This window comes from Equus caballus, chromosome 30 (genome assembly GCF_041296265.1).
Source record: "Equus caballus isolate H_3958 breed thoroughbred chromosome 30, TB-T2T, whole genome shotgun sequence".
NCBI classification, from domain to species: domain Eukaryota; kingdom Metazoa; phylum Chordata; class Mammalia; order Perissodactyla; family Equidae; genus Equus; species Equus caballus.
The window spans coordinates 32,475,984-32,502,823 of record NC_091713.1 but is presented as its reverse complement, the minus strand read 5'-3'; the positions used below and the strand labels follow the sequence as shown (position 1 = coordinate 32,502,823).

General features: G+C 37.3%; 1 protein-coding gene across 13 annotated transcripts in view; it reads left to right on the top strand.

Moving 5' to 3' along the window:
- KCNT2 (potassium sodium-activated channel subfamily T member 2) overlaps positions 1-3,688 on the top strand; it is a 350,894-nt gene extending 347,206 nt beyond the window's left edge. For 8 of the 13 annotated variants that reach the window (XM_070255832.1, XM_023632565.2, XM_014738077.3 and 5 more), the window contains one exon: positions 842-3,688. In XM_070255832.1, the coding sequence (XP_070111933.1) occupies positions 842-953 (112 nt within the window). In that variant the 3' untranslated portion in view covers positions 954-3,688. The remainder of the gene's footprint in view (positions 1-841) is intronic. The other 5 variants (XR_011434198.1, XR_011434197.1, XR_011434196.1 and 2 more) reach the window with 3 other exon arrangements.
- Positions 3,689-26,840: the final 23,152 nt, after the last annotated feature.

The following is a 26,840-nucleotide window of genomic DNA, read 5'->3' as shown; positions in this document are numbered from 1 at the left end:
AGGAGGATTGGTGGTAGATGTTAGCTCAGGGCTAATCTTCCTCAAAAAAAAAAAAACTATCTATGCATAATGTTCTCTGTAACCTTTACTAAATCATTAATTTTATAGAATCATAGAATATTTAAATTAAAAAGGCTATGGAAATTATTTAGATCAAATTTATTTATGAATAATAAAATAAGGCTAAGAGGAGTTAAGTAATAAAAGAATCGTGGCTAGGATTTGAGTCTCCTTAATAGAAAAATAGCCAAAGTAGGAGATGATAAATCAAAATACTAAAATAGGGGGCTAGCCAGTGGTGTGGTGGTTGACTTCGTGCACTCTGCTTTGGTGGCCTGTGGTTTGCAGGTTCCAATCCTGGGCGTGGACCTACACACCACTCATCCGGCCATGCTGTGGTGGCGTCACACATGTGAAATAGAGGAAGATTGGCACAGATGGTAGCTCAGGGACAATCTTCCTCAAGCAAATATAGGAAGATTAGCAATGGATGTTAGCTCAGGGCCAATCTTCCTCACCAAAAAAACCCCCAAAAAACAAAAAAAGACTAAAAACATAAACTTTGATAAGAGGAGGGTGTTGAACTGAGTCATAACTGAAGGATAGTGATACTTGAGTTATCAGCATTCATCATCATAATCTTTTTAGGAATAGAAATAATACAAGCAAAATTCTACAGGTCACTAAATGGTGAGTCTTTCTGCCAATGTTATATATAGAGACACAGTTTAGATTCCCCAAAAACTGAGCAGATAAATTTGAAGTAGCAATCTGAAGTGTCAGTGTGGATTAGTTTTGCCTTTATTTATTATTACAGTTATGCTTTGTTTTCTTTTGTTAGATACTTAATCCGACCAGATCCACTGGCATACCTTCCAAACAGTGAACCCAGTCGGAAAAACAGCATCTGCAACGCCGCTGGTCCAGACTCTCGGGAAGAAACTCAGCTTTGATAAAAGAAAATAAGAGACTTTTTTTTTCCTACAAGGATGTTGCTTGGAACAACTCTAAATCTTAGAGGAAAAAAATGTTGCTGGAATGAAATAAACTAGATTGGAATATATTCAATTCTCTCATATTTTAAAAAATCCATCCTCTTAGAAGTGTAGATTATTTTGAAATTTAAAGTATTGCTTATTGGTACTCCTACTGATATATAAAGACATCAATGGAATGATTTTGAAAACCCAAATTAAAACACAAAAATTTAAAGCTGATATTTAATTATTTGACAATAATCCAAACTGTGTGAAGCCAATTTTTAAAAGTATTAAGGTTTTATGAAAGTAAAATGAAAATCCAGCTATATTTGGTGCATCATAATGGATGTAGAAGATTGTCGCCCCTCTTAAAAATTAAATGTGTCATATTATATTCTTTAAACTTGCTGTTTCATAAAATTGAGCTCATCATAAATGTCTAGTCTTCTCTGAATAGACATTAACAAACTTGTGTGGCTGACTTTTGTGTAAGAATCATAGTTTGCTTTAGAATATAAATCTTTAAGTCATTTTAATCTTTTTTGTTGCCTTTTCATATGACATCATATTCATTTTAGAGTTTGAGATATTCATAGCATGTTTTGTCATACTGAAGACACCAAAACAAACAAAAAGAAATAAGTACCTAAATTTTTGCTAACTTTATGTCTCACACACCTTGTACACCAAGAAAAGTGTACCAAAACAAATATTTGTTGTTCTCTTAAAAGAATGCCTAACAGAGAAAATACTTAAAACGCATTGGTTGGCAAATTTAATCCAAGAATTGGATCATTAGCTGAAATATGCAGTAATGATTTTCAATAGATTCTTGAGCTTTAATATTTTTCATTTATCTATACAGTATATTTCATAACAAAGATACTTTAAAATTCAAAGAAGCAAAATTATACTTTTCATGGGATACACAGACATTTCAAAACTTTAAAAGTCCTCCTTTGTGCCTTTAGTATTGAAATAATCATACGCAAAAAAATATGTTAAAAAGTTTGGAAAATTTTGAAAAATTATCTATGGGAATTATGTTTTAACATTGTGAGGGAAAAAGCGTATGATAAAGGTGGGTAGTTTTTGCCATTTGAATTTAATATAAATCGTGCAGAATCTGATAGTTTTAAACTAAATATAAATTGACCCTTGGTGACACTAATGCTTTTATCTGGATTGTTTTATTCCACTTCAAAAACAGACTGAAAAGCACAAGAGCATAGCTTGCCAGGTAGGTGGAATGTGTAAAGGTATTGCCATGAAAGAGACATTGGTAAACTTAAAAAGATATTTTTCTTCTAAATTTTAATTTTTTTAATTTCTGAATTTGACTTGAATTTTCATTCAACAGAAAATAGGACATATAAGACTAGAAAGAGACATTTTTTTATCCTTTCTTTTAATAAAGAGGCAGATAAATTGAAAGGAAAATAGAAGGATTAGAAAAACATAGATAAAGAGGGGGCTGGCCCTATGGCCAAGTCGTTAAAGTTCTGTTTGTTCTGCTTTGGCAGCCTGGGTTCATGGGTTGGGATCCTGGGCGTGGACCTACTCCACTCATCAGCCATGGTGTGGAGGCATCCCACATACAATAGAGGGAGACTGGCATAGATGTTAGCTCAGGGCTAATCTTCCTCAAGCAAAAGAAGAGGAGGATTGGCAATGGATGTTAGCTCAGGACAAATCTTCCCCACACACAAAAAAAAGACAAAAATAAAAAAAAAAAAACACAACATAGATAAAGAAAGCCCAATATTCCCCCAAGTAATTCTATGGAAATAAAAATATAAATCATAAAATGTGAAATTATAGATTATAGCCATTGTATAATTTGGCTTAGAGAATATGAAATACCTATTGTTGGTTTTTAGTATTTTACCTTACTCTCATTTCAGGACAACAAGAACACCAAGAACTTCCTCTAAAACAGGGAGAGCCTATCTTTAATTTTCTTTAACCAGATTGGGAAGCAAAATTTATAACGTGTTACTTAAAATCGCAAGCATACCTTAAAACAAAGACTATATGCATATGTATGTGTATATGTTATAAACACAGGTGAAATATATTTGACAAACACATATTGATGTAAATTATTCAAACTAAAGGCAGAATTGAACTAATATATATAATGGAGAACAATAATGAGTTTAATTAACATGTTTCATATTTGCACATCAATAGTCAAGTATGACATTTCTTTGAGTTGCCATTTCTTTATTCCATTACATTTATTTTTAGGATTAAATATAAGATTTTACAAATCTTCTACTTACCCACAAGATCTCAAATTTAATATTTTTGCATTATGACAGTCAGCAAGACTAGGATTTTAAGCTAGGACATGACGATATTTCCTATAAAACTAAAAATTTTGTTTCATAAATTTTACAATAATTATTTTTGATTATGAACATTAGTCCAAATTTAATATTTGACACAATTCATATCAGCTTGCTATAATAAAGATAGTTTATTAGTCTTTCTGTTATTTAAAAAATAAAAAACATGCTTATAAAAGCCTTTTAACAAATTGTTGCCTTTTTAAAATACACTTGCACATGAAAATAAAACATAAAGTCGTTACTAGTCCTTGTGACCCTATGGGAATTGGTTCTGTCTATTGTCTATGTACCATTTTGCTACCAGTTACATTGAATTGCTTTAAAATAAATAATAAAATTATTTCTGATGATGAACACTCTTGGTGTTTTTTTGCCAAAACTTTAATTGTTTAGACAAATTATCTTTTGAAAGTACAAAATTTATTTGTCACTTCTATATTTCAAAGCCAGCGTTAAGTATAAAGGTGACCTCATTGGAAAAGATAGGCATGAATAAAATGTTGAATTCCTTCTTCACATAAAAGGTTCTGAATAACTATGGCGGGAAAGGAGAAGGGAGGAGGAGAGGTCAGGGAGCGTGGAGAGAGAGACCAGGAAGCTAAGAAATGGAAAGAAGAGAAAAGAAAGAAGGGAAAAAAATAATGTAGGTGCCAGAAGAGAAATATTTCTTTTACAAAACAGAATATCCCAAACACACTAATTTAAAAATCAGAAAAGCACTGGTTAGAGAAAAAAATAATTTTAAATGCAAAGGTAGACTTTTGATTCCAGAAAATGGAGTAGACATATTTCTTCCTATTCTTCCCGCTAAGCACAGCCAAAACCTAGATAGGGTGTGTCAAATAAACATAAGAGAGTGAAAAGATGAGAGAAGAAGGAAGACAGGAAACCAGGACTTGAAGAACAGCTTGGTGGTGAGCTCCCTCCATTTTTTTTTTTTTTTTTTTTGCCCCCTATGCGTCTTGGCCTGCATATTGGGAGATACCAATGAGCACAGTCAAGAAGTCCCAAGCACAGCCGACATTCTCCTTTCAAAGACTGACTCCTCCAGCAGGTGCAGCCTCCCCAGCACCAGACTCCTGATGCCCCTGCAGTGTGGGTGGCTTCTCCAGAGAATGGTCCCTGGAATATATAGTAGTCAGCATATCCAGTGGCCAGCAGCCACCCTCACCACTGCCTTGGATGGCTTATTGTAGCCAAGTACCTCCAATGAGTTGCTGCACCGTGAATCGCTTTCCCCATATTTCCAGCAAGTTCTACCAGTGCAGCACCCCAGTGGCTTTACCGCAATTCTGAGCTGCAGCTGTGCCATCTCCAACAGAGTCTGGATTTCAGTCCTGAAGTGTCTTCACAGGGCAACTTTATGTCAGCCCTGAAGATAAGGCCTGCTCCTTATATCTGTTATGGCAGATATAATAGATTATTTTCTAGTTCTCTTTGCTTATTACTATCCAAGCTGTCATTACACCAAAACTCTGCTACAGTTAATAATTCTATTAAGCTTGCTTTGTCCAAATCACTGTGTGGCTTCTCTCTCCAGATTGGACTCTGGCTGAGACGTGGTGCACAAGTCGCCAGCTCTCCATCTGATTAATTCTGAGATAATGGTGATATCGAATTCCTCAGACTGCAATCTGAAGGCCAGATTTTGGGAAAATTCGAGAAATTGAATAGCACCTGCTGGCAAACTTTAAAGAGAGACAGTGCTAATTTCATGAAACATTAGACCACTTTTATTTCTTTTTGATCTTCTTTGCACTTTTTATGGGACTTCTCTCCAGTCTATTTTATTTGGAGAGACAGTTAGCTTTAATTATGGCAGATCTGTCTAAGATTATAGCAAACAGTTCTAAAACAAACAGTTATTTGGCTTACAATTAAAGTTTATGTACTATCTTAATATTCAATAGAATTATATTTTATTCTTTATATCTAAAAATGTTTCAGTAGATCAAAACAATGATCCATCTTCCTAAATATAAGTAATAGAACAAATCTTTAAGAAATGACGCTATAATTTAGTCACATTCCAAAGAAATAGATGGTTCTACACAAAGGTTTATATGTTCCCCTTTTCTACTATATACAAATATGTTTCATTTCATGTGTCACCATGCTGGATATGTTTGCACTGGAAACTTAAATACAGTTCTAAAGGAAACATCCCACTGTCAACTTGTGAGCCAGCCTGGATGGCCTACTGGTTCAATTTCAGTGCTCTCACCTCTTTGGCAGCCCTGGTTTGCTTTCCAGTCACAGAACCACACCACCCATCTGTCAGTTGCCATGCTGTGGCAGTGGCTCATGTAGAAGAACTAGAATGATCTACAATTAGTATATACAACTAAGTACTGGGGCTTTGGGGAGAAAAAAAAAAAAAGAGGAAGATTGGTAACAGATGTTAGCTCAGGGCAAATCTTTCCATGCAGAGAAAATTAAAAAAAATATTTTTAAAACTTACAAAAATAAAAAACCTCTCAACTTGTGAAAGACAGGGACTATGTGACAACCTTGTTACTAAACCTGAGGTTGATACTGACGTTGAGGTTTGTAAATACATCTCATAGCCATATAGGCACAAATAAATTATATAGTGCTAAAGTAGTAATTGTAGAGTTGTAAGTACTTTTTAATATTGATTATTGTCATACCTCAAAAATTACATCAATTTGCATCAAATGTAATGGATTCCAAATTTTAATAGGTACCGTAGAGTGAGATCCCCAAAAGATCTGTCAATCTATCGCTGTCTTAGTCCATTCTGGCTGCTATAACAAAAGTACCATAGTCTGGGTGGCTTAAGCAACAGACATTTATTTTTCACAGTCCTGGAGACTGGGAAGTCCAAGATCAAGACGTCGACAGATTCAATGTTTGGTGAGATCCACATTCTGGTTCATATATGGCTGTCTTGTTGTATCCACACCTGGCAGAAAGTGGACAGAAACAAACTTTCTTGGGACTCGTAGGGCGTTAATCCCATTCATGAGAGTTCCACTCTCATAACCTCATCTAATCCTAATTTCCTCCCAAAGATCCCACCTCCTAATATCAACACACTGGGTGGGGGGGAGGCTAGGACTCCAACATATCAATTTGAGGAGGATACAACCATTCAGTCCATAAAATTCTGCCCTTGGCTCCCCCTCAAATTCATGTCCTTCTCACATCAAACATTCATTCCGTCCCAGCAGCTCCAAAAGTCTGAACTCTTTTCAGCATCAACTATAAAGTTTAAAGTCCAAAATCTCATCTAAATCTCATATGGGTGAGACTCCAAGTAACATAATTTATCTTGAATCAAAATTCCTCTCCAGCTGTGAACTTGTGAAACCAGACAAGTTATGTGCTTCCAAAACATAATGGTGGAACAGGCATAGGATAGACAGTCCCATTCTAAAAAGGAGAAATAGGAAAAAAGAAAGGACAGGGCGCAAGTCAGTCCAAAATGTAATAGGACCAGTTCCATTAGACCTGAGGCTTAAGATTAATCCTCTTTGGTTCATTGCTCTGCCTTTGAGGTCCTGTGGGGTCATAATGTCACTCTCACAGCTCAGCAGCTCCCTGCCTGTGCCCTGCCACTGTGATGGCTCTGTGACTGGGTGCTGCCCCTGCACCAGCTCTCTTCCAATATTCTCACAGAATAAACTACAGGATACAGATGATGACCAAAGGTAAGTAATTTGTTTTGTGTATACAATATTGACCAGTTCTCTAGAATTATCTGAGTCATAATTGTCACATCTTGCATCCTGCAATGGTTCCCTGAACGCACTTTCTCAGAGGTAGTTACTTGACCCAGGGGTGTGCAGAAACTAAATGGTAGGGCATTTTGCCCACATGTAAAGGGGTTGGTCACCCACCATCAACTCCCCAATCTTGTAACATAGTGGGGATGGTGCTCTGGGAGCCAACAAAGGCAAAGTTGTGTCCGTGTCCATTTCTTACCAACCTGATGCAAAGAGGGGATTGCTTAAAATCACGGAAGGTTCTGCCGAAAAGAGTGAGAGTTGAGCTTGCTCGTGGAGCCAGTGCTCATTCTAGCTGGCTCCATCAGAGGCTCTGAGGAGCATGAAACCACTAGTCATGGTACCTGGGTGATGAAATTGGAAATGACTTTTGTAGAAGAAAACTGTTGTAAATTTGGACATCTCAAAATTATTATGCAGAAATTATATGTTGTCATTAACTAAAAAATAGTTGACATCAGAAAAAGATCTCCAACGAAAATTATTAAAAGTATGTTCAGCTGATGATGCCCATTTTTTATCACACCAATCAGACTGCTATCCGTTCACAAGATATAGACACAGGGCCGTTGTTTTATACTAGCACAAAAAAGAGATCCTGAAAGGCCTAACGGGAAACTTGAAGCCCATCTTTGATTTTCCTCTTCTCTTTCTTTATTCCTTCAACTTCATCAGTTAATTCCCAAGTCCTGTTATTTCTACCTCCTAAATGGCTCTCCAATCTTATATTCTCACCACCGCTTTCCTAGACCAGTGTATTCAGACACTAGCCTACGCCTGGGCTATTCTAACAAACCTACCAAACTCAGTCTCGCCCTCCTCCATCCTTTGCTCCAAATTATGGTCTGAAAGAGTCTGCAAAAATTTAACTTGATTCTTAGTTAAAATCATCCACAGGCTTCTCATTACTTTTAGAATAGAGATCAAAATAACTAGCAGGCCTAAAAAGTATGATCTGACTCTGCTTTTATCTTTCTGTCTCACTTCTTGTTCACTATGTTTCACTCACATTGAGCTGCTTTCTGTTTCTCAAATATGCTACAGGCTCTTTCTTTAATGAAGATATGCATATACTATTTCTTCTGCCTCAAATTATATCCCTTCTACCTTTGGCTATCTAACTCTTACTCACTCCATTGTAGGGTAGCAGAATTTGCTGCCCAAAAATGTGCCTCTTTGACTTATTATTTTTAAGAACAAAAGACTCAGGAAAAATCTTTGACCTTCCTCCTAACTGCCTAAAAGAATGTAGGATAGAAGGTTCCAGGAAGTAGCTATCGCCATAGATAACTATAATATAAGATGAACTAGGTGTGGTAGACAGGGAGGAACCTAGCAAGGCCCATTTAGTCAAAGTTCTCTCCATGTCCCACTGTCTTTGCAAGGCATGGCAAACATTTGTTTACCAAACAGTTTCTTTTCCATCTCCCTATGAATTACTTTCCTCCCCTTTGAAATCCCAAATCACTACCTCTAACATCCTCTTCTGTCTTCAGCTAAAGACAATATTCAAAGTAGAGTCTTTAGTCATTTTGGTGAGTTACTCACTTTTCCTGGGTTTCTCCCATGTATACATGTTATTAAACTGGTTTGATTTTCTCCTGTTATTCTGTTTCATGCAATTTAATTCTTAGGGCAGCCAGAAGAACCTAGAAGGGTAGAGAACTATTTCTTCCTCACCTACACACCCAAATTTAAATACATTAGTTCTCAGTGTCTAAATCCCTTACTCAGAATCCTTCTCTCATCCCCCAATCTACGTTGCCTCCCTTATCATACTTATTCACAGCACCATTTATATGGTCACCATTTGTGTAACATAGTTACATTGTTCTTATTTGCTGAATGTCTGTTTTCCCTTAGATTGACAGCAATTATTGTGTATTTTAATGATTACTGCTGCCTGGGATATTGTCTAAAATGTATCTGTGTATATATCTGTGAATACATATAAATATACATATTTCTAAAACCAATAAAGAATTTTTTCTGTCCTATCTATCCTCAGTAGTTTTGGTATATGGGAGAGATTTGTAAACTGTATTCACCATGCCAATGGAAGAAAAAACTTTATTGAATTCATTATAGTTTGATTGTATAATCTGGAGTATGGTCAAGCATTTAGTTAAACCTGAGAAGGGAGCTGTGTACAACTTTCAACAAGAGTGTGAAAACTTGAGATTTCCTACAGGAAAAACAATACATAGAAGCTTTCCAACAAGTGTAGTTGTAATGCAGATTTTTACGGAATATAAAGTTGGAAATGTAAGATTTGATCCAATCAGCAAAGAGAAATCATCCAATATAAATAAATCTATATCCACAATCAGGGGATGTTAAAAAAAATAGCACGCTTTATCACAAAGGCTTAACAGTGTTTTTACTTGAGTAAGGTAAATGCACACAATATATCTAAATAATTTGGGCTATTATTAGTTATACATATGCTTGTAGAGATTTTGGGATATATACCAAAACATAAAAGAGACAATCATTATAATTCACAATACCAGCATCCAAACATATTTTCTATTAATATATGCATGTTTATCTTTATAAGACTATCGCAATGTGGAATGTATATTGAAAATTATATTAGATGCATCTGCAGCATTATATCCTGATTTTTAAACTTAGTATTATACCATGGAGCTTTCCAAAGCTTTGAAGCATTATTCAAACATCCTTTTTAAAACTGCATAATATATTATCATTTACATACACCAGAATGTAACCATTTTCATATGGCCAATTATTCAGCTATTGTCTCTCAGCACCAAACCCACTCTCTTTATATTCTTCTTCATGAATACTGACTATACAATGAATATTTAGGCCCTTTTCCTTATAGAACACTATAATGAATATTGTAATTAATACTTTTGGGTATTGATGTTTGTATCTCTGACTATGGCTGATGATTCATTTCTAGACATGTATTAGAATGCTTATCTGTACTCCTGGTGTTTGCCAACAGGTAGAGACAGTCATTAGGGCAACACTCTTGGCCACTGAGAATGATAAATTTGGGAGCAGGAACTAGGAACATTCAGAGCTCAGAGCCTGTCCAACCCCTCCTCATTTGGGGATCTGTAGGCCCATAGAGATCATGGGCCCTGCTGGGCTTTAGTGCCTTGAGTTTATGGATTAAGGCTCTGTCCTGCTGGGAAGGCCTGAGGTTCTTCATGGCGGTCTATGATCAAATGGGCAAGTCTTTGATTTGGGGCTCCAGTGTTGAAACATCATGTTGTCACATAACTAAGGAATGTTCTCTTAAAGCTCTGTCAGTGGCTCTGTTCTCAGGCAGAGAAAAAGGTTGCTATTTATAGGAATTCTGTGTTAGAATTTCTGAACATTGTAAGAGTTTTAGAATATATTGTCAAGCTAGGTAATGCCAACATAGAATTGCAATAACGGCAACCTGACTAAGGCTAAATATTATTATTATTTTAATAAGGCATTTTGATGGGGAAATTATGTATAATTTGCTTAGTATTTTTAAACTATCACTTAGAATGTTATAGTTTATTATCACAAATATTGGGAAAAGAGCCAAACCTACATAATAGTCACCTTTGCTAGCACATTTTGGATACGACTGAGAACAGAAGATTGATTTGAACTTTTATTCTTGTTTTTCTAGTCAAGTTTTTTTAAAAAAAGGGCAGGAAGAAGTGATGGTGTGGACCTAAAGCAATGTTTATGGAAGAGGAAATAACTTCTGTAAATTTATGGCATTGACTTTGTGAGGGCCAACTGAAATAATTGTTGCTATCATTTTGACTTCTATAGATGATATTTTTCTTGACTTGGTATGTCCAAAGACTCCATGAATTAGAGATGGAATTTTACCCTATTTTGTCCTTTCCCTCTCTCCACACTCTGCCTTACAAATTTGCAGTTCCCTCCTGCAGAGGCAGGGTACAATTTCCTGCCCCTTGACATTGTGTCCCCAACCATATGACTTTTCTCGGTCCAATGGCATGCAAGAAGACATGATGCAAGCAGAAGCTTGAGATGTGCCATCTGGGTTGGACTTGCTCTCTTGCTCTTCTGTCTTCTTATTGCAATGAGAAGAATGTGGCCCAATGAACCAGCTGGTCCAAGGAGGATGAGAGGGGCAAAGGCAGACTTGGACCCTACCTGCTGTGTGAAGTCGAACCCAGCCGTGATCAACGTAGATCAGCTCACCCCCCGAGGGCCCACAGAATAAGCAAAAATAAACGCTTTTTGTTTCAAGCCACTGTATTTTGAGGCAATTTGAACACAGCATTACTGGGATATGTAAATCGGCGAGTTCTGTATAGGCATTTTTGCATTCATTCTATCAATCAGTTAACACCCCTAACGATCATATGAGGTAGGTTTTATTATCTGCCTTTCAGATGAGGAAACAGATGTAGAGAAGTTAAGCAATTTTCCCAAAGCAATATAGCTAGAAAACAAAAGAGCAGAAACCTATTTCCAATAGGGAAGTTGAATTCTCCCATTAATAAAAGTATGCATTTCCCAACAGGATTGTTCTCGGTCACTAAGAATCAGTTTCAGTTGCACTGCATTTCCATACAGGCGCCATGGATGTATTTTGCTTTGATAGATTTAATGGGACTAAGTTGGCATTATACCAAAGAAATTAAGAATATGGGCTCTGAAATCAGACTGTCTACGTCTCCTGGCCTCTGGTTTACTATTTATATGACCAGTGGGCGAGTTATTTAACCTAGTGTTCCATTTTCTTCATTATGACGTGGCCATAAAGCATGTACTTTATGTGGTTGTTGTGAGATTTACATAAGTTAATATATTTAATAAGCACTCAACAAATATTATTATTGTGTCAAAATGACCAACTCTCATATACCAAAGTTATATATGTAGGTGGCTATAGTGTTCCTTGTGAGACTGTATATACAGAAGGCCAGTTCTAACACCTATACTTCAACGAGGGTGTGAGAAAATCAATCAGTTAATTAGCAGCAGTCACCAAATATGCATGATGTGCAAGCATTCTGCGAACTCTGAAATGGTCCAAGACAGTTCCTAAAATCCATACCCACAAATTATGATAATGTTCAAGTAGGCAGAATATTATGAACAAGGCATACATGGAGCCGAAGACATTGGAGTCTGTGTAGCAAAGACGACAATGCTGATTTTTTGTAGAAAAAGCAAACACGCATGAATGGAAACAAGAGAGAGAAGAGTAAAGCCAGGTTGGGATTAAATCGATGGAGATTTGTAATATAATAACAAGAACTTTCTGCCTTATTTGGGGGAGGGGAGTTAACAATGAAAGGAGATTGGCAATACCAAATTCCTGATTAAGGAGAACACTCATCCAGCAGTGGCGGTGAAGATGTATCAGTTTGAGTAAAACTTGGAAGCATGGAGACGAATTCTAAGCTGTGAAACCATGCACATTTCCAAAAGATACTATTTATCCACAAGGATAAGTTTTTACAGCACCGAGTTTGTTTGTTTTTGACAGCATGTATTTCAGGTGTAATTGCATATTTATTGAATTTGATTGATATCTGTCAGCCCTGCTAGTTTAAACGCCCTGATAGCAGAGAGCATGTCTGTTTGCTCAACATATCATCCTCAGCATCTGTAACAGAGATTGGCCACAGTTGGTTAGTAAATATTTAAATCAGTGAAAAGGTGAGTGATGAATGAGAGAGGGAGGGACTCTGGATAAATAGAACTTAATAATTTTGAGACTAAATAGCGTTTAATCAAAGCTTGTCAGTTTCCAATTGTCAGATTAAATGTCTTGACCAAGACTATACAAACTGAGTGAAATGAATTTTTTAAACTAATTTTTGATGGCAATACAGAGTTTCATTGAATTTCAGATATCAGGAATATTCAAATCCAAATACGGGAAAACACTTTCATTCTATTATCTTCTGAAATATGACCACATACTCTTGTATGTGTGTGTGACATTTTAGCCAGCATTTCTAGGTATTTTGTTGTGGGAGATTTTTGGGGTTATTGGACCATAACCCAATACTTTTGAAACATAATTTAGGTATTGAAACAATGCATTTGTGGCTTTAAATTTCACCTGTTTCCCCCAAGAGATTGTGAGCACCACAAAGTCAAGAACGTTGGCCGTTTAAGCTCTAAACTTCACAAAATGCCTGCTGCGTAATTGGCACTCTACATATTTGAAGGAATGAATCTTGATAATGTTAACGTGGAATTAGATGTAAATATGCTCTGAGTTCCAGAGAATAGTCATTCTTTTCACTCAGCTTCATCTGCCCGAGGAATGGATGTCTGTCCTAAAGCCAGTACCACACTCTCTCAATTACTGTGTCTTTATAAGAAGTTTGAAATCAGGAATTGTGAGTCCTCCAAGTTTGTTCTGCTTTTCAACATTATTTTGGTTATTCTGGTCCTTTGCATTTCCATATAAATTTTAGGATGAGCTTATTTATTACTGAAAAAAATGTCAGCTGAGATTTTATTAAGGATTGCTTTGAATTGTTGTTCAATTGGGGGCATACTGTCATCTTAACAATATTAAATTTTCTGATCCAAGGACCTGGATTTCTTACCATTTATTTATGTCTTTAATTTCTTTCAGCAATGTTTGGTAGATTTCAGTGTACAAGTCTTGCATTTCTTTTGCTTAATTTATTCCCAAGTATTTAATTTCACCTATTTTTGTAACTAAACTTTATTGGAACAAGTCAGGCTCACATATTTTCTATGACTCTTCTTGCTGCAGTGGCAGAGTAATTGCAGCAGAAAAAGTTTGCCCACCCCTGGTCCAGAAGAGATCTCCTAAATATACTGTCTGCTAACAAGTACAGCAGAAATGATTTTCCATAAACGCTTGGAGAAATTTAAGTTTTCTCTCCAGAGTTAGAATTGAGCAATCTTTACAGCACATGGAGTGTCTCATTTTTTATCCTTAGGCCATTAGCCTCTGCAATTTCGAGCACAATTTATTCTCTGCTTCAACAAATCCTTAAATTGCTATCCTCTAAGTGACACACCGAGGGTCTCTAGGACCTTCAGCTATTGCACTTAGATTCTAGAGAAATTGCAGTATTACAATCCTGAATTTTTTTTCTGAGCCTCAGAAACAGTAATAGTAACAATCCCCTTTTGACACAGACCACAAGATGCAGTGTGAAGGATGTCAAATCATCTGGGAACGATACTTTGTTAAGAATTCCTCGCAATTTCTGTGTGTCTCCGAGAAGGTCCTTAATTGTTTGTTTCCTCTGCTGGCTGGGCAAACCTTTCAACACATGGAGATCCAGATGGTGAGGAAAGAGGAGGACCTGACCAAATGAGTGAAAATATGCTTTCAGCCTATTACTCAGCTTGTTATTCTCCCAAGTGCTTGCTAGCTCTGTATGTGACTGTTACATTGACACTGTGGGTCCAGGAGAAGGCAATATCTTTTCTGTTCAATAACAAGAAAGAAAGAACAATAATGAATACAAATAGAAGTATATTGTTTTTCATTTTTGAAGTATTACTTTACCAACATTGCATATAGTTTTCAAAAAAGCAGACAATTGATCTCTTTTGAGGGATAGTCAATCTGCAATAGATGTGAGAAACACAAAAACACAGCGCAGACATGGAACAGATCTTGAAATACAGAATTGTTACATTTAAAGGCTCGGCTTGGAAAGAAACACAAAGTACAAATAATTTGGAATATAATTTGGCTTATTTTTGGAATTGCTTTGTGATAGCACCATCTTGTGGCCAAATTTAAAATAATTTTCCGACTTGTGGCCAACTTTAAAATAGTTTGCAAACTGATGGAGGCTGAGTTTATCTGAATATAAAACCACCCATGAATACTGTAGTCTACTATATTAGATTTATACAACACTGTCTTTTTAACCGATCTTACTGTAATTTTAAGAACTGGTTTTGTGTTAACTAAAATTCAAAAAAATTATAATTATATAAATTATTGAGAAAAATCTTATTGTACTCTTCAAGGCTAATTTAATACTTTAAAAAAGTATTTAATACTTTTAAAATCCAAAGTTATGTTTTAACAAAGAAAAAGCTATTAATCATGCATTATATATAATAACGCATTTAAAGTCAGAAATATTTCTGCCTATGAACTTACTTTATAAACATTCTAGAAAAAGTTGAAGAAAGTATATTATCATTAAACTTTTAAAATATTTTAGAACCTAAGGGCTTGATAAGATAAGGATAACAATATTTATTTTACAAGAAACACATCATAAGTGTAAAAAGTGTAATAGGAAAAAGGCCACCAAAATTTGTATTATTCATTTTAAGCGTTAATAGTGGGATGCACAAAATATCTTCAAATTTAGACTTCCTGTGGGCCATTCCTTATGCTGGAATGAGGAGCCATTTCAATCAATTTCCTTTTTCTTGGACATCATCTCACAGTGCCTAATTTCTGACCATTCCCAACCTTGTAAACCCAATGTTAATTTTTCTCCATAATGCAAAATTTCTAATTGATGATCGTGGGCCTGTTTGTAAGGAATATGGCCTCATTTCAGTCTTCTTCCCTAGGATGTATTTCCTGTCACTGTTTAATTCAGATTGTGAGTTTATTACATTAAGGTCATATTCAGCCTCTTTGCCTATAGGTGCAAAGGATGATGAGAAGGAATAGAACCCAGAGTCTTCAATCTGAAAGACAATTTAGGGAGCAGAAGTACAACCCCTTTGGTTTTCCAAGGAGGGAATTCAGAGCATGAAAGTGAAGCCCTTTCGCCAAATCACTTTTTCTTGCAGATAGCATAGAGGTGCGTCTAGCTTTTTAAATCCCAGTCTGACAGTCTCTGACATTTAATTGATGTGTTTAAACCATTCACATTGAAAGTGATTATTAGCATGGTTCAATTAATCAAAGATCTAATTGATTTTTAATAGATCTAATAGATGTTTTCTTTTTTTTTAAAGATTTTTAAAATTTTTTTCCCTTTTCTCCCCAAAGCCCCCCAGTACATAGTTGTATGTTCTTCATTGTGGGTCCCTCTAGTTGTGGCCTGTGGGACGCTGCCTCAGCGTGGTTTGATGAGCAGCGCCATGTCCATGCCCAGGATTCGAACCAAGGAAACACTGGGCTGCCTGCAGCGGAGCATGTGAACTTAACCACTCAGGCATGGTGCCAGCCCCCTAGCAGATGTTTTCTGTTTTTCCATTTGTGTTTCCTTTTCTTTTCCCCTCGTTGTCTGCTTTCTCTGAGTTGGAGTCTTTTTATGATTCTATTTTTATTTCCTCTATTGGCTGATTATTTTGTGATATTGATTTTTAAGTAATCTGAGTCTGTATTCATATAATAGTATATCACCTCTCAAATAGTATGAGGACGTTATAACAGTATATTCCCAACTTCTCCTTCCCGTCCTTTGAGTCATTTTGTCATACATTTCACTACTACACATGCTACGAACACACAGTATATTGTAACTAGTTTTCATAGTCAGCTATCTTTTAGTACAAAGATAAAAAAATAACATTATAGTTTACCTTCAATTATTTAATTTCTGAAAATTCTTTTTACTTTTTTTGTAAATCCAAATTTCTGAACTCTACCTCATGCTTTCTTACAGAAAGCTTTTTAAAATACTTTTAATTGAGCAGGTCTGCTAGCAAGAAATTCTTTGTTAATATATTACTGAAAAAAATCTTAATTTTCCATCTCCTTTGTAGGATAATTTCTCTGAGTATAGAATTGGGGGTTGATACTTTATTTTTTCTTTTGGCAATTTAATGATGTCCCTCCGTTTCTTCTTGCTTGCATGGATTGTGGCAAGAAATCTGCTACAGTTATTATCCTTTCCCTACTGAGTCCGTGTGTCTTTTTTCTTTGACTGTCTTCAAGATTTTCTCTTTTCCTTTTTTTCGTTTATTTGTTTTACCAGTTTAAATATGACATGCTAAAGTTTTTAGAATTATTTTTCATACTGCTTGGTGTGCTCTGAGCTTCTTGGATCTGTGGTTTCACGTCTATCTTCATGCCATTATTTCTTTGAATATATTTTCCACCCCCTTCTCTGTCTTCTCCCTCTGGAATTCCAATTACACATATATTAGACCAATTTATATTGTTCCACAGCTCTTGCATGCTCTGATTGTTTTGTTTTACCCACGCAGTTTTTCTTTCCATTTCATTTTTTTGTAATTTTTATTGACCTATCTTGCAGGTTGCCAATTTCCATTTGACTTTTAGAATTTCCATCCCTCTGATGAAAATATCTATTGGACCCTGGATGTTCTCTACACTTCCCTTTTGAATCTTTCACATACTGATCACTTTTCTGTGCCTCTGTGTATATATGACACGTTGTATAAGACAGTTGATACTAAATAAATATCTTTGTTGCCTGCACGTGAGTCCTCCTTTCCTTCTGATAGGACTTTCGTGGGGGGATCTGTGCTACTCTCTTCAGGAGTTGGACTGAGTTTAAAGTTTTTTTGCTCCTTTGTTACTCTTGTTACACAAGAGATTTCAAATTACTCTGGTCATCTCATCCCTTGTGTTTCTAGTGAGCGAATTGGCAGTGATTTTATCCCTGAATGTCTTTTCCCTGCTTGTCTTTGGGCCTCTCCTTTGTGCTATTCCTTCAAGACAATCTGCCTTTTCAGCTCTCCCAGGTGTATTCCACTTTTCTTTTTATTTCCTGCTTGTTCTTGCAGTGGGAAGAGTGAGGTATGGGCTATTCTCTACTGTTCTGATTAAGCCTCACTCTTAGGCAGGCTCTAGGAACCCGGGCTTTGGGATATGGCTTTCACAAGTTTTCCTGCCTTTATATCCTGTAGATATAACATTGAGCTAATATGTGTTCCTGCCCCATCCCCAAGGGGAGAGATTTTTGTCCCCCTTTCTCATCCATCAGGTGCCATTGGTTTCTGCCATGCCCTGGGGCTAAAATTCTTGTGGTCCTTCCCCATGCAGATGAAAGGTTTCTGTAGAGGATAGAGAGGAGATGGACACTGTAGAGTTTGGGCAGTGACTGCTGTTTGCATCTTCCAAGCAGCAACACAGGCCAACCTTTTTCAGGATCCCCCCAAACTTCCCTGTAGAAGCCTGGTGATGATTCTGGAAGAAAAGCCTACAAAAGAATGTGAATCTCCTTATGTCCTCAGCCACCAGGGCGTCGTCACACTCCCACCATCACCCACACTCAGTCCTTGCCAATCAGTGAAAGGTTCTAGCTCAATCTGCTTGCCAGCTTCCATGTGACAGGCAGTGGCATCTGTACCAGGTGAGCAAATGCTTGTGGCCCATTTGTGCCTGCAGGTGCTGTCTCTCTCTCGAGAGAGCTGGGATTAATTACTGTTATTATTAAATTAGTGAGTTTTTAAAAATCCGCTCCTTCCATAATTAAATGTTTTCCTTACATCTGTAGTCATCAGAATCTCTGGTCTCAGAGTTATTTGGTATCTTTAGCAGCATGTCTAGCAACAAACGGTGCCCTGTAGGAAGCTTGTAAAGGTCTTTTAAAGGGTGTGTAGTGACTAACTCCATCAGATAGACATCTAGTCCAAATGACTGATGCTGTGGACCTCATTCTGACTTCTGCCAGAGGCTGCACTTGGCTTGGTCTCTGTAGCTGCATTTGCAGCGTCAGAGGATCAGGGTTCTCACAAGGCCCTGGGGGAGCTGACTGGGCTTCAGTCTTTTTGACTCTCCGTCAGTGCCTCCTGCTGCTCTTCCACCTGTTCAAAACTGCACTTTTTATGTCTTCACTGGTATATAGACCCCAAGTGTGCATCTACAAGTAGGCTATGATTCTTTCAGCATCCAAATAGTCAGCCCTCTGCCCGAAAAGTGCACAGCTGTCATGTCAACAGTTTGTTCGGATTGATGGAAAGAGCAGCCTCAGACACCACTTCCACAAATCAAGCAAGGATTACTATTTAAAGGATGTACAAGGAGGTCTGTGCTGTTGGCACTTATGGCTGAGCGATTAGCAATGCTGGTCAGATCACTCAGGACTGCAGGCTTTTGATCTCAAAATTCTTACCAGAGATTTTAAGGTTTCAGCGGATGTCACCTGAGTGGAGGGCCATTTCAGAATGCCTGCAGTCCTGGTATTTTATTAGCAAACCTTGAGCAGGCTTGAGCAGGTCAGCACATAGACTGAATCAGGTGAGTCTCATTAATCTCAGTTATTCACTCTTTGCTATGATTGCTGGGTACACAGTCAGACTTATGTACATTAAAAAGAACCTGCAATTCAGTCAAAGCATTCATAATCCTTCTGTCATTTTCTTAAGTTGACTATTGGGCTCTGAGGTCAAATAGTCCTGTATCATATGCCTTCCCTACGGCCCTGCCCACCTTCTCACTCTCAACACACACACACACACACACACACACACACTTCATCAAAAGAGAAACAGAATTTGGGGTTTACTTAATATGACTGGGTGATGTCCTCTTCAGTGAGGAGATTTAAAATAGTTGATGAAAATGGCAAAGCTTTTTAAAATATGCTAATTATTTTTGAGAAAAACCCCAAAGTCGTGTAATTTTAGTGGGTAGATTTCATGCCAACGTATCCTGATTGCATAGGCAGATGTTAGTTTTGATTTTTCAGGCAGTCACAGGCCACTGGTATTTCAGGTCCTGCCAACTCAAACACGTCCTTGAATCCGGCTAAACATACTTCACAGGATGCAAAGCAGCGGACAGCTGAAACAACACGGGCAAACACGCTCTGACAAGTTGCCACTGAATGCGTCCATGCGAACTTGCTTCAGGTTCAGATTTAAGTGTAATAGGAGGGCTGACAATTTGGGATTCTTTGGCAATCCAGTTCAGGTAGGGAATTTCCCAGGGGTCAGCTGTCTGCCCAGACTCCTGCGTTAGGCACCTAACTGATCTCCCCTCTCTCATGCATTTTTTCAAGCAGCGCATTCTCCTCATTAAAGATAGGAAAATATTTGTAAAATGCAAATCATATCATATCATTCCCTTGGGCAATAGGTCCCTGTCCACTTTAGACAAAGCTCAAAATCACGAAGGGCTTTGCAAGGTCAGAATGATTTCCTCCTTGCCTCCCTCTAAAGACTTTCTTACGCCACGCTTGCCTTCACTCCTTGTGCTGCACTGCTGAGAATTCAAATTTCTCATGCTTTTTTCCTCCCCTCCAGGCCTTCGAGCATGTGGGTCCTCTTCATTGCTCTCTCCGTCTAGTTAACTCCTATTCACCCTTCAAATCTCAGCTTCGTTGCAAGCCCCCTCTCAGCTCTCCACCATGAATTAGGCCCACTGCAGACGCTCCCATGTACCCTTTCTGCAACATTCGGCACAGCTTGAATTCAGTTCAGTTAACTGTCTGAGGTGATTCGTCTGATGTTTGTTTCCCACTGAACTATAAGATCCAAGGGGGCAGGTACCATGTGGACTGTTTATTTTGTTGACTCTAGCATTGAAGACAGTGCTCCGAAGATATAACATATTTTGGGGCTGATTCACTCACGAGGATTCTGCTTTGGGGATGTGATATGGAAGTCCCCAATAATGACAAATGTTATCTTTCTTGCTTCATTCTCTGTTCATAAATTTCCCTTAGGGAACTCTGGAGGAACATGTGGGACAGACCACTCGTTCCCCAGCCAAATACTGTCATAATTTAATGTTAATCATGCACTATTCATCACCATCACTTAAAATTCATGCTAATTTTTTCTTCGTTTTCTTTGTAACTTTTTTGCTCATAATTTAAGATCCATTTCACTAACAGCTAAACAGTCAATGTTTTATAAAGAAATAAAGTTGACAGAGATTTTTCCTTCAGGTTTCCTCATAAAACAGTTTCAAAGAAATTCAAATTCAAAATACGCATATTTTCAAGAGAATATTTTTTTCCTTTCCAACATGCTAAGTTTTTATTGTATTATGCTTGAATCCTTACCTCATTAGTTTCTGTTTCAATGTTTTATTGTTTTAATTTCACATGTGTTTTCTAAGTTGTGTTGGAGATAGAACAAGATGCTTTTTAGATTGGGTCCCAATGAGGAGCTTGAGTGTGCTGTTTGAAATGGCAGTTTATCTCAGTCTATATCCAAACTCAGTATCAACCAGGGTTTGCTAGTCAAACAGCAAAGTCTGAAACAGAGACACACATACACGTAGATTTTGCAGATATGGTGTTGAGAACTTTTTCGTAGTTCATTTTCACTACCTTAGTAGCTAACTGAGATAAATCATGATATATTTACAATAATATTGATTTTCAACCCCACCTATGGAGCAAAAAAAGGAATTTCCAAGTTATCGCCTCACCCAAGATTTAAAGACATATTTTATTTATAATTAGAAATGTGAAAAACATTTCTTCTGATCTTAAAAACAAATGCCATGATATATCAGTGCATGTTTTGAAACTGTAAAATAAATTTATAGTTAACTTATACTATTATTTCCCAGTACAGTTTGGAATAATAATAAGTGTTTCTGTAATAGGCATTTTTTTTTTTTTTTTTACTTTGAATCTGAATCCCATCTCTATCTTTAAGGGACTCACAACTTATGTATCTGGGTAGAAGGAAGAGCGATTGGAGTTGAGAACATCAAATACTTGCTTTCCCAGCATCCCTTGAGCTTGGGTACCCTCATCTAGGCTAGGTCAATCAGGTGTGCCTGCCTAGGATGTCGAACCTGGATCCAGAGACAGGAAGGAGTAGAGGTTACGGGAAAATCTGCGCTGTTGGGCAGAGCAGCAGCTCCAGCACTCCCAGCTCTCCAGACACAGCAGAGGCAGTGGGTAACAGTGGTGTCCTGTGGAGAGCAAGCAGCAGCAACAGTGAAGTCCTGGTGTAATAGGAGTCATTCCTCATGCCTTTGTGGTGTGATTCTCCCTAGTGTGCAGTATTCCCGGTCGTCCTGTGAGCTACTGAGATCTATTAATTATTCAATATCCATTTGAGCATTTTCTGCTTAAATGAGCCACGCTTAGTTTCTGTTGCTTTCAGTCAATATTCCTGATGGAAACAGTGTGTACACTTTGCAGAGTGCATATTTATCTATTCACTTTGATTATGAATAAATGTTCAAAAAATTCTTAATATCTTCTTGACTTTTATATAGCAAATGCCACTTACATTATTCCAGGTTTTGAATTTATGAAAGTGTCAGATGCAAATTTTTTCTGGGAAAATAGATTACATTTAAGTAGGAATTAATAACAAAGTTACTACTGTTAGGAATACAATGAGTTTGGTTCAGTCATTGGGGCTCCCTTTTTTGTTGTTTAAAATAGTGAACTTCTTTGTGTTGTAATAGGACTATACCTCTTGGACTGCTAAAATAAATTGTATGGATGACATTCTAAATAATTTGTGATAGTCCCAAAGGAGTGGGACTACTTTATAAAATGAATATCATGTCACCAATGTTCAGCACATCTTGTATCAAGAAAAAAAAAGTGATGTGAGTAAAATTCTAATAATGTTAGCTACCTGATAGAGTAACACTCTTTTGTCGCATTCAGATTTTCTTTTGTTCACCCAGGGAGCTAATTCTTTATTTCCTTCTCTTTTATAATGTACAAGAAATAAAAAACATAATCTCAGCTCAGTAGGAAAAGGCTATACTAGCTCCCAAGAAATCTTTATTCCTTGGAAGTCTTTAAACATAGGAATAAGCATCTAGAAATCAGGGCTGAAGGAAAATGCAGACATAATAAAAATTGATTCCTCTTTACCAGAGACTGCTCTTAATATTTTATTTGAATTAACTCACTTAATCCTTATAACAACACAATAAGGTCCTTATTATTACCGTCCTCATTTTGTAGACAAGGAGACCAAGTCTTAGAGATTGAAGTAAATTGTACAAGGTTACAGGATACTATTAGGTGAAACCAAGAGTACAGACTTCGGTATTTTGCCATGAGTGGTTATTTTTTGAAATATCATGCTATCATACACTACTTCTCCACCCCTCGACTTGCATTGGCCTTATGACTGCTTTGACTGATTAAATACAAACATAGGTCCTGTCTGGCCTGGAAGCTTCTGCCTCATTTCTCTAAGAAGCGAGCTTTGATAGAACCCTGGAGAGCCCCAAACAAATGGAAACCACACTTCCAGCTGGTGGTCCCAGCTGAGCTCCCACCTGATGGTCAGTGTCGACTTTCCCACCCTGTTAGTGAAGATGAAGAAGCCATATTTCATACTTCCTCCCGAGTTGTTTCAGTTATCTCGGCTGAGGCCTCTGTTACCACGTAGCAGATTTTGATCTGGTACCATAATCGGATGATACTTTGGGAATATTAGATATGATGTGAGTGTATCTTTCATGTGAATTGTTGTGGCCAAAAATATCTCCCACAGGCTATTTTACATTGTGATCTTGTCACTGCTCCATTGAGAGGTGAGGTCTTTTTCTCTTTATCTGTTGACTCTGGCCAATGACTGCTTTGACCAACAGAATAAGGTAGAAGAAAGTTCTGGGTTACTGGACTGGCAATCTCTGCTTGCTTTCTCTTGGTACCCAGCTGCCATGCTGTGAGGAAGCCTTGGTGAGGACCATATGGAGAAGAAATGAGGCCTCCAACTAATGTAGCTAGTCTACTATGCGACTGAAGGGGACATATTGAATGTTCTATCCCAAGTATTTGCTCCACTCCAACTGAGGCTCCAACATTGGGGAACAAGAACAGACCATCCCTGCTGTGCCCTATTTGAATTGCTGACCCCAAAACCATGGGATTGCTTGATGCACTAACTTTTGGAATTTTATACAGTAATAAATAACCAGAACATTCCTACCATAGACCAGTACTTTTCTTGGTGCTGGATGTACAACAGTGAATAAAATAGACAATATTCTGCTTATATTTGAGTTGTGAGAAATAGAAAAAAGTATAACAGTAAGCAGAAAAGATGTAATTTCATATAGTGACAAGTTCTATAAAGTAATACATATGGATATTCACACATCAACAAAGGTACCGTGAATCACAAAGTAAGACGTTGAGTGCCTCCAGGGGAGAGAGGTAACTTAGGGTAGGAAGGTTATGACAAAATTTCCTAGAGAGATAACTAAACTAAGATATGAATGGTGAAAGTAGCTAGGCGTGGAATTTCTTAAAAGTTCTCCACAGAAGAAACAGTAAATACAAAGAACCTCAGGTGGGAATTACCTTGACATGTCCAAGGGGAAGGATGGAGGCATTCGAGATGGGCACAGAGAGGTGGCCAGGGGCCCTGTGAGCTGTGACAGGAGATTAGTTTCATTGTGTGAAAAGTAGGAAGCCATTGAAGGGCTCAAAGGAAAGGGTTAATATGGTCTGATTAAATTTTTTGTACTCTTTTTATTTGGGGATAATTTTAGATTTATAGAAAAATTGTACAGCTGATATAGAAATTACCTGCATACACCTCAGTCAGTTTCTCCCATGGTTAGCATCTTCCATTACCATGCACAAGTGTAAAAACTTGTAAAATCCGTAAAGCATTGGTACATTGCTAGTAAGTAAACTCCAGACCTTACTGGGATTTTACCAAATTTCCCATTGCATTTAGTTGTCACGCTCTTTAGTCTCCTCTGGTCTAGTTGTCAGGTACTCGTAGTCTCCTCTGGTCTGTTAGTCTCTCAGACTTTTTGTTTTTCATGACCTTGACAGTCTTGAGGAGTGATTTATTGATTTCATTATGGCTGCTCCAAGGAGAATGGATTGTAGGGAGAGAAGAGTGAAAGTTAGAAGAACAGAACAAAGAGGACTGTGTCCTCTTGTACTAAGTCTTCAAAACCTAGTGTGCATTTTACACGAACAATACATCTCAATTCAAGTGCTCAATAGCCACATTGGACGGCATAGCTCTAGACTATGGGAATTGACATGCACTAGAAACGACACTCTTCCAAACAAACCAACAAATGAAAAACAATAATAAAACCCAAACCTTTCATGAGACTATGATATTCTAAAAATCTAAGAGGGTCAGGGCACAGTAATTTTTTAAATCAATGTTCTTCTGGAGACTCTATCGGTCCACAGGCATAAGACAATAAGCCTTGCCCTAGGAATAAATTAATTAGACAGGAAGAAGCTAGCTTGTGCCCGGATTCTCAAGCAAGAGGATAAGGTCAGAGTCCATGTTGCCATTGTAGGGAAGAAGCAAGGTGCAACATCTGAGCAGAGAAGCCAGCTTCAGTGTCTAGAGTTCCCGCTTGGTTGGAGGGACATACTGCAAGGCAGGATCCAAGGACATGTAGGGAGATGAATGGTCCAGGATTCAGACTGGATATGAGAAAAGAGTACCTTCATATCCAGTACAACTGGGAAGTCCCCCTATTCCCTGTTCTAAAGTCTTCCTTCATGAGATTAACCGATATAGATTGGATCATTTGAACTCTCCTAGTAAGGTAGGACTTTTCATGGATCTGCCATTGTTGAGCATACTCAAGCCCAAAAGGTGGTCTTCTGAATTAATGCTCACAAGGAACCATAGCACGTCGTGTTATAGTAGAAAGCAGTGGAGTAGTAAAGACTCAAATGGAATGGGGTGACAATGAGCAATCCACCAAGAGAAGAAAATCTAATGTGGCAGTTCCAAAACCTTCATCTCAGGATCCCTTTAGACTACTAAAAACTATTGAAGACCTCCCAAAGTTTTTGTGTTTGCAGATTATCTCGATTCCTACATTAGAAATGAAAGCTGAGACATTGAAAAATATTAAGTACTTACTTAAAATTAACAATATACATCCATTTCATTTGAACACAAACAACATATTTTTTATGGCAAATAACTATATTTTTCAAAAATATAATGAGAAGAGTGGCTTTGTTTTATATTTTTGCATATCTCTTGACTCCTGGCTTAACAGAAGACAGCTAGATTCTCTTATTTGCTTCTTCCTTTACTCTGTAGTAATAAAAACATCATGCAGCTTCTGGAAAGCTCCATTGAACAGATGTAAGATAATGAGAGTGAAAAAGGTTAATTATGTCTTAGTGTTATTTTGAAAATATCTCGACCTCATGGACCCTCTGCAACTGACTTCCAGGAGTCCCCAAACCACACTTTGAGAACTGTAGAGTTGAAAGAATCAGATAGTTGGGATGGATGGTTGTAGCTGCTGCTGCTGCTGCTTCTGAATAGGACATTGCCAAAGGTAATACGGTGTCCCTCCCTCTTTTGGCTGGGGCTTGCTCTGTACAAGATGCCAATATCCTTAAACACTGAAAGAAGAGAAAACACATCACATTTCAAATGCGTCAACTTTGCTATTTGTTGATTTCACTTTATCTATTTCTCTCAACACTCTGAATTATTCTCTCTCCTAACAGAAACGGTTAATATCCATTTTTACTCAGAAAGATAATGAAGTTCAAAATGGTATGTAACTTTACTTGGTATGCACAACTAAATAATACCAGAGATGGTCTCCCAAGGCTATGTTCTTTCTGTAATATTCATGCTCTCCCTTTAAGCAATAATTATACAATATGGCAATAATTAGGAATTATGGGGAAACGAAGATTAGCTATGAACATAGCATAAATAAAAAAATGAAAGGACTTGAAAAAAGTCTTTCGTGAAGAAGCTACAAATAAACAGAAGCCTTGGTTCAAATGTAAAGAAAACAGATTTTTGTGTAATCTGCATAATAGTAACAAAGATGCTGGTACCTACTGAATAAAATTAAAGCTTATATGAAGAGCATCTTCAGGAACAGGTGGTTCAATTAAGCAATAGAGGGATGACAGAGAGGAAACACACTGTGGAATAAATAGGCTTTGTTTTAGAGGAATGGA